The following is a 9,152-nucleotide window of genomic DNA, read 5'->3' on the forward strand; positions in this document are numbered from 1 at the left end:
TTATCAATATTTTTCATAGGATCATCAGTCCAATTAAACTACTTTAGTTCACTTATATATAATTTCTTATTATTAATTATCTATATCATATCAGTTCAATAATGTAGTTAATATGTGTCCATCAGTTCAGTTTATTATGATTTATGTCTATCAGTTCAATTTATTATTACGAAAATTTAAGTCAAATTTTATCTTTTAACACATAACTAACTCATATATTAGTTAGACTCTACCTTTAAAGTAATAGTTAGAAAAAGATGAGTAATTTTTACTTGAAGCATTGGAATGAACTATATATAAATTCTTTTGGTGGCTGCTTATGAGTTCGTCAAATTACAACTCATAGCATCGAAGGGCTTCGTCGCCAACTCGGTTCTTTTCAAGTGTTGAGGTCACTGACCAATAACAAAACCTTCCTGAGCTGATGGGCAAAATCTTTCCCCTATTACTTCCCAACTCCTCGTACGAAAAAAGAACCCTTCACCAATTCAACCAATCTTGATGATTATCGTTCAAGTTATGCCCCGATAATGGATCTGCATTACGAACAAAGACTTAGAGAAGAGGTAATTTACCTCCACTCCTTGTGGCATCAAGGCCCTCCTAGACCAGCCGCCGGGGCCCAAGCCCCAAACCGTTTGCAGCCCTCGAACACCGCCCATTTCAAGAGAGAGGGAAGACCAAGAGGCAGAAGAGGGAGGAAATCCAAGAAAATTCCCAATAATGAAGCCCCTGAGTCCAAGTCATCACCTGGAAAAGAGTGGCCGTTTATTATCAATCCTTCGCCGGCAGAGGCCACCTCTAGTTGGGGGAGTTTAGCGGCGAAACCCGTTCGGTTACCCCAATCGCCTTCGCTGGAAGAACAGTTGAAATTTGCTGCAAAAAAGGCCCAGAGTAAAGCCCTGAAGACTGTCCGTGAATTTCTCAAGAGTAATGATGGTGATACCGATAGTGAATCTGGTTTCATTGATAGCAGCAGTGACGAGGATGATGAGTTTATGGGGGAAAATGATGGGCGCCAGGAGTACACTTTTTTCCTTAAGGTGCTTATGGAGGACGCCGAGTTGAAAGATTACTATGAGAAGAATTTTGCTAAAGGGGAGTTTAGTTGTTTAATCTGCTGTGCAGTGGGCGGCAAGACCACCGGGAAAAAGTTCAAGGGTTGCTTGCCGCTCGTTCAGCACTCGATTGCTATTGGAAAAACGAAGAGAAGGCGTGCGCACAGGGCGTATGGCCAGGCGGTTTGTAAGATTTTTGGTTGGGACATAGATAGACTTTCCACTGTTGCCTCCTTGCTGAGTGATAATTTGGATGGGGCACAGGTAATTTTTACCTTCTTTTGGAAAATAATAATCGAAAATCCAATCAAAATTTATTTGAATTGGGAAAATAACGTATTTGGACTTGTGCATGTTCAAATGATGGTGAACATGTGATCTGTAAAATAAGGGTTTGGGTCTTTGCAGGTTGGCGAGAAAGCTCATGATAAGGATAACTCAATTGGCGTTGATAATAACGTGATTTCTGAGGATGGTAATAACGGTGAAGTAGTGCCAGTAACTGCAACATTTGGTAGTGGAAGTTTGCCCGTTACAGATAAAGGAATCATTGTATGTGATGCTTGTGTGATTTTGTTATGTGTCTTAAATTCTAGAGGATTATGTGTGAACTTTATGCAGTATTTGACTTTTGGTTTTGGCGATAGAATTCTTTGACTGCAGTGGATGCTAATAACACCTTGGAAGGTGTTGACGTAGTGCAACCATCTAATGTTGTGGAGACTGTGACAGAGGGATTGCCAAGTGTGAGTATCTTGATACAGTTTCTGTCCTTTTATTCTGGTGCTTTCTGGTGCAAAATTTCGTATTGGTTAGTAGCAAGAAAGAATTGTGGTATGGTATCTGAAGGATTTCTTCTGCCTTGTGGTGCAATATTCGTTTTGCTTAGTAGCAAGAAAGAAATGTGGTATCTGAAGGATTAACTTTATGTGAAGTAGGAGAATTTTGGAACTGTTTTATTTGTGTGAGTTTGTCTTGTCCTTTATTCTGAAGCTTTAAATTGTAGCTGGTTTAGGCATGAATTTGGGATAATATTCAACTTTTCTTATTTGTTAAAGATTTATTCGGTTGCTGATGATGCTAATAACACCACGGAAGGCCTTGGCATGGTGGATCTTTCCAATGTGGAGGCGACTGTGGCAGAGGGGTCTACAATTGTGAGTTGCCTCAATTGAATTTTTCTCATGTTTGATTTTATATTTTTAGATTGCATTTAAGAGTTGTGGTACGTGAAGGATTCACTTCATGTAATGTTGGAGACACTTGGGACTGTTTTGAAGTGTTTGATTTATCATTTATGTCTTGTTTCTCTCTCAAAATGGCGAAAAATTTATGTAGTACACCTTGGTAGAGGGACAGAGTTGGGGCATAGCATCTACTCGTGACAATAACTTTATACAAATAAATAGCATCTATGAGAACTTGTCCAACTCACATGCAATGTGATCCTTTTATCCATGTAAGATTGAACCTGGGGCATTGGTTGTCTAAGCCTTGTAAGATACCATTAGTTACATATTCTTTCCACCATAAATAACATGTGAAAGCCACATTTGTCAACGACGTGTCCTACTCCGGTAGTCCGGTTAGAGATTAATCTTTAGTCAATTGAGAACTAGGTGATTTCTTTAGAAGCCATTTGGTAAACTTACACTGAATGAGCACTTATTCTTGTCTTTTTATGTCCACGTCAATATCGACAAAAAGCTAACACTAGCTCATGAGAGATGTATAGCATGTGCAAGTCGATATCCTATTATTTTCTCCTTGTTGACCAGGATTATGTTTAGATATCATGGTCATTTAGAATGTATTCAAGGTTGCTTATATGCGCAACTAAGTTCTATGAATTATGGCGATATCAAAGACATGATCAATGCACATTTCATGTGTAAACAGATGAAAAATGACAATATTATTTTATTATTATTTTTTGAACGCGTGTGTTTAGTGTAGGATCATAGAATACAAAGACAACCAAATGTTAATTTAATAGTCATTTCTACCAGTTGCTGTAGAGGGATGGACAAGTGCAAGTGTCTTAATTCATTTTCTTTTCAGTTGTTCTTATGGTGTTGAAGATTTATCTTGCTTTATAGAATAGTTTTGTCAGTAGAATGACTTTAATATCAGTTGCCATTTGATTGTGCTTTCAGCTCACGCCAATTCATAATTTTAGTATCATCTCTGGAACATGTGTGAATATAAATTTTGAAAATTAATATGATAATAAAGTGACTTTGTGTAATGATAAGTAAAACATTAATTAAATAATGAATTTCTGAAAATATGGAGTTAAAGATATTTCATAGTATCATAATTAAGTTTTGAATAGTGATTTGAATTATGAGATTCATTGAAATTTTTGAAAAAGATTTTTTTAGTTAAAGTTTTTGTATTTATAAATAAACTTATGAATTTTTTGAGTTGTGAAGAGTTTGAAAGCCCAAAACCTTATTTGTTTTGGTTGGTAGGAGTAACCTATTATTAATTGTGTTGGAGTTATGTGTGTGTGCATAGGAGAGGAAAAATCAGTAACAAAGTCTGGAGTTATCGATAGATTTTTAATCTAATTTTTCCCGTGGCATAAATTTGATCCTGTAGGCACTGAGGGAAGATGTAATGCTATGAACATTTTCTTCTAGACTTAGGCGTTCCTAAGAAATATCATCGTCCTTTACAAATACAGAATCTGCCATTAGATTTTGATGAGTTTTCTTGTGTTAGCCCAACTTCAAATTCATGCAGGAAGATGAACCTCTAGCTGCTTTCCTGACCAGTTCTGTAGTTTTGTATAGCCCAACTTCAAATTCATGTCTATCACTTGTCTTTGATGTGCACTTGGTTTAATGGAATGTGAAACTCAAGATTCTCGGATGTGAGATATTAGTTAAGAAGTAATGCTGTAATGCTCAAGTAAAGATGATCTCATGTGCATGATATTCTGCATGTTGTAGGGGTCTCTGATGGATAACAGTGGTGTTGGAATTGGTATAGCAACTGATGATGATGGGCAAAAGGAAGATGGAACCGGTACCTGAGAATTTTCCGGGTGAAAATATCAACGGGGTGAATAGAGACGGAGCTTAGGTTGGGTGCAGAGACGGAGGAGCTTAGGTTAGGTGCGTGGTTGCCACCGCCCCCTAAACTTTTGCTCCTATTCAATATTTAAAAAAAAATCGTTTATTAGCTTTTATTAAAAAAAAAAAATCTCAATATCTTTGCGTCTCTCAATGTGTATCTTTACTCTTTGAATTTTTTAAATCTCTTCTCCATTATTAGTTAAGAAATCTATCCATCCCCTGATTGATTATGATAAAGCCGTCTGTTGTTCGAGAGCAATATTAAGAAAGCTTCAGCATATATTGGTGATGTGAACTCGTTGAAATGGATGAGCCGGGTAAGGAGCTCCAACGGATCAAACCAACAATTTATAATGTTTGGGAATTTTGAGTGAAGATAATGGCTGAGATTAACACCTGCAAACAAGAAATTAACTCGTGAATAGGCGCCGGAGGGATGTCCGACGTGACCACTCCGATGCTTAAGTCAGCAGGTTGAAGATGAACACAAACAAGACTTGAGAAAAAATATGTATAATGCTTAGAGTTCAAAGATTTCAGAATACTTTAAATGAGATTTATACCTGCTATTTATAGTAGAGGAATGGGTAGTTACCTCGATTTCCGTGCCATCTACTAAGTCGGTTTACCAAACTAGCTTCTGATGACTTCTCGGACACTTCAAACCCAAGTTGTTCTGACAGATTGGATTGCATGTATCAATCACACTTGAGTATGGTTCATTTCTCGAGGTAATGCAGTTATCGAGGTGGCCCAAGTGGTGATGTACCTGGGAACTCTGCCCGAGAAGGCGAGAAGCGCCCGGATGGCTCCGTGAGGGCCCGAGCTGTTCGGCAAAGAGCTCGGGTAAAGCCAAAATGCCCGGGAAGAGAAGACTTGCTCGGGTCTTTAGGAAACCTATCATACCCATGGGTCATAATCTTGGCTATCCGAGTAACAAACCGGGTTAATGTTGACCCGGGTTCTAATGGGGGTATCACCACCCATCCCCAAAATAGTCGGGCTAGAGCTTGACTCGCTGTCCCGATCAGTCATATTTGTCGTTTAGTCCTCTCAGGAAGTCCAAGAAGTGTCATTATGACGCATGCATGAGTATTGGCACCGCCGAAAATTGTTCGTATTCCGAGGTAATAATGAGTCTGCCTCCTCGATATCCGTACATGTCTTTTCATCTGCCCAATACAACTTCCAAAGTTCATCCTAATCGTTCATGTGTTCATAGATTAAAGGCTACGATTGGCTCTCTCTTCCTATATATAATAGGTCACATATTTCCCCATCACACCAGCAAATTATAATCTATCCATCCCCTGATTGATTATGATAAAGCCGTCTGTTGTTCGAGAGCAATATTAAGAAAGCTTCAGCATATATTGGTGATGTGAACTCGTTGAAATGGATGACCCGGGTAAGGAGCTCCAACGGATCAAACCAACAATTTATAATGTTTGGGAATTTTGAGTGAAGATAATGGCTGAGATTAACACCTGCAAACAAGAAATTAACTCGTGAATAGGCGCCGGAGGGATGTCCGACGTGACCACTCCGATGCTTAAGTCAGCAGGTTGAAGATGAACACAAACAAGACTTGAGAAAAAATATGTATAATGCTTAGAGTTCAAAGATTTCAGAATACTTTAAATGAGATTTATACCTGCTATTTATAGTAGAGGAATGGGTAGTTACCTCGATTTCCGTGCCATCTACTAAGTCGGTTTACCAAACTAGCTTCTGATGACTTCTCGGACACTTCAAACCCAAGTTGTTCTGACAGATTGGATTGCATGTATCAATCACACTTGAGTATGGTTCATTTCTCGAGGTAATGCAGTTATCGAGGTGGCCCAAGTGGTGATGTACCTGGGAACTCTGCCCGAGAAGGCGAGAAGCGCCCGGATGGCTCCGTGAGGGCCCGAGCTGTTCGGCAAAGAGCTCGGGTAAAGCCAAAATGCCCGGGAAGAGAAGACTTGCTCGGGTCTTTAGGAAACCTATCATACCCATGGGTCATAATCTTGGCTATCCGAGTAACAAACCGGGTTAATGTTGACCCGGGTTCTAATGGGGGTATCACCACCCATCCCCAAAATAGTCGGGCTAGAGCTTGACTCGCTGTCCCGATCAGTCATATTTGTCGTTTAGTCCTCTCAGGAAGTCCAAGAAGTGTCATTATGACGCATGCATGAGTATTGGCACCGCCGAAAATTGTTCGTATTCCGAGGTAATAATGAGTCTGCCTCCTCGATATCCGTACATGTCTTTTCATCTGCCCAATACAACTTCCAAAGTTCATCCTAATCGTTCATGTGTTCATAGATTAAAGGCTACGATTGGCTCTCTCTTCCTATATATAATAGGTCACATATTTCCCCATCACACCAGCAAATTATAATCTGAGAAGGATAATGGCAGGTTCAAGTAATTCGAAGGCTCCCGATATGGCAGCAGAGTTCATGAACGCAGCTTTTGAGAAGCGAAAAGTTGAACTGGAAGATGAAGTCTTCCAAAAGATCCTCAATTTCTGGGAGGAGTTGCAAGGATTGCAGTTCATATACGAATGTGGAGAAGCTACCACTCCTCGGCTGGTGGCAAAGCTTGAGAAATATCAGGAACGCTTGCACATTTCCGATACCGTAAATCTTTTTGAGGACGACTATGTCCTCCAGCTAATGCTTTACAAGGAGAAGAAGAAACTGCAGAACATTGCCGATTCTGATAGCTTTATGAAGGCGTTCACTGGCAGCTCTGTAAAGAGCTTGATGGTCAAGTGGATGGCTTCTGTAGAGGAAAAGTACTTAAATGTAATTCGTAAAAATTCCCTCAAATGAATAAAAAGTTGCTTTGGTTTATGTCTTTTTATTTCTTGATAAATGACCCAATGAAATCATTTGAAGATAAATAACCGATGACGAACCAACCGAAATGCCATGATTTAATGGTCCCCGAGCTCAAAGATAAAATACTGTGAACTCCAATCTCCCGGGTTATTAAATCATGTACCGGGGCCTCAAATCTCCCGTGCTACAAAATAAGATGCCGGGACCTCTAACCTCCCGGGCTACAAAATAAGACGCCGGGGCCTCTAACCTCCCGGGCTACAAAATAAGACGCCGGGGTCTCAAACTTCCCGAGCTACAAAACAAGATGCCGGGGTCTCAAACTTCCCGGGATATGATATGGTATCATAATGATGCACGAATCAGCATTAACTTCCCGCCGAAAAACGTTTCATATTCCGAGGTAATAATGATCTCGTGTCATCGATACTTGTGTGCGCCCCTTCGACTGCCCGGTACAATTTACGAGGCGCATCCTGATCGTCCACGTGTGTTTAAATCAACGGTTGTGATTAACTCTCCTCCTGAATAAATGGGAAAACGTTTTGATTGGTTTGAAACCTTCCGACTTCTTCCATATTGAATGCCACTTGCCTATAAATATGATGGTAGATGTGAAAGGTGATCATCAATTCAATATGTCGAGTTCAAGTGATTCTAGTGATTGCAGCAGCACGGTCTCTTCCATTGGTGCACATAGTCAAATACCAGTTGAGCTACGTCCTTATGTGGAGAATCTGAAAAAGACGGTCGAAGAGTACATCGAGGTAAAGGATTATGTCTACTTGGTACAAGATCCAAGATATTAACAACGCGCACCAAAATGGCTTGGCTCTCAACCGTGTACAAAGGGCAGCAGTAAGGAAATACCGGCGAGAGCTTGGAGTAGCTCGAGTTGCAGACCTGGCCACTGACCAAGTTCTGTTGCATGCGATGCTGTGGAAGGAATGACATCATCTGAACAAGATATCCACCTCCGAGTTATTCTCCAATCTTCACATTCGAGAATTAACTGATTGGATAACTGAGTGGAAAGACTATGTAGCCTCAAGAATGGCACAGACGTAATACGCCATTTGATAATTTCCTTAAAAAAGTTATTTGGTTTATCTTTGTCTTCTACTCTGTTGTAAGAATTTAATTTCATCAGTTGATATATATATCATGAACTGAATAACTGACATGAGACTAACGGCTATTAGTTGAAGCCGAATAACTGATAGATGACTAACCAAAATGCCATGACTTAATATTCCCCCAAACTTTTTTAGAATAAGAAACCGGGTACTCAAATCTCCCGGGCTATAAAATAAGATGTCGGGGCCTCAAACCTCCCGGGCTTGGGATGAGGTGCCGGGGCCTCAAACCTCCCGGGCTATAAAATAAGATGCCGGGGCCTCAAACCTCCCGGGCTTAAGATGAGGTGCCGGGGCCTCAAACCTCCCGGGCAATAAAATAAGATGCCGGGGCCTCAAACCTCCCGGGCTTAAGATGAGGTGCCGGGGCCTCAAACCTCCCGAGCAATAAAATAAGATGCCGGGGCCTCAAACCTCCCGGGCTATAAAATAAGATGTCGGGGCCTCAAACCTCCCGGGCTTATGATGAGATCTTGGGTAACCTAAGGGGTGTCATGATAACGCGTGCCCTCTTACTCAACGGTCAGGAACGTTTAGCACTTCGAGGAGTCGATAAGTCTGACATTTTAATTATTGCGTGTCCCTTCGTATATCCGCACAATTTCCCAGGTTCAGCTCAACCGTCCGATTTGATTCAAATCAACGGTGCAGATCAATTTTCCCCTTCTATAAATTTTGGGCGCCTCATTTTTCAGAAATCACTTTCAAATTCGAAACTCCGGCGAAGCCCTTGCAAAAATTTTTTTCGAAGCTCTTCCGCGCAAACTTCTCCATTTCCGGTGAATCTCCGTCACTGCAACCACCCGTTTTTCTTCAGGAACCGTAAGTCTTTCCTCTCCTGTTTCAAAAATATGTCTAATTCTACAACTTCTACATCAGGAGCAAATGCGCGAGGCTCGCCGAGTGACAAGTCTACCGCGCTGCGCTCTGACTCCCCTCTGTCTCCCCCTCGCCGTTCTATCACCTAGCCTTCTAAAAAACCCTCATCTAACCAAGCCCAACCAACCTCTTCAAAACCCTCTACTTCGAGCCACTCCCGAG

General features: G+C 40.9%; 1 protein-coding gene across 1 annotated transcript; it reads left to right on the forward strand.

Moving 5' to 3' along the window:
- The first annotated feature begins 332 nt into the window (after positions 1–332).
- On the forward strand, positions 333–4,169 carry LOC142543233 (uncharacterized). Its single transcript, XM_075650358.1, has 5 exons — positions 333–1,322; positions 1,467–1,610; positions 1,706–1,804; positions 2,117–2,215; positions 4,016–4,169. The coding sequence occupies exons 1-5, from the start codon at positions 531–533 to the stop codon at positions 4,097–4,099; spliced, it is 1,218 nt and encodes a 405-aa protein (XP_075506473.1). The 5' UTR covers positions 333–530; the 3' UTR covers positions 4,100–4,169.
- The last annotated feature ends 4,983 nt before the right edge of the window (positions 4,170–9,152 follow it).

Source organism: Primulina tabacum, chromosome 4, assembly GCF_025594145.1.
Source record: "Primulina tabacum isolate GXHZ01 chromosome 4, ASM2559414v2, whole genome shotgun sequence".
In the NCBI taxonomy this organism is placed as follows: domain Eukaryota; kingdom Viridiplantae; phylum Streptophyta; class Magnoliopsida; order Lamiales; family Gesneriaceae; genus Primulina; species Primulina tabacum.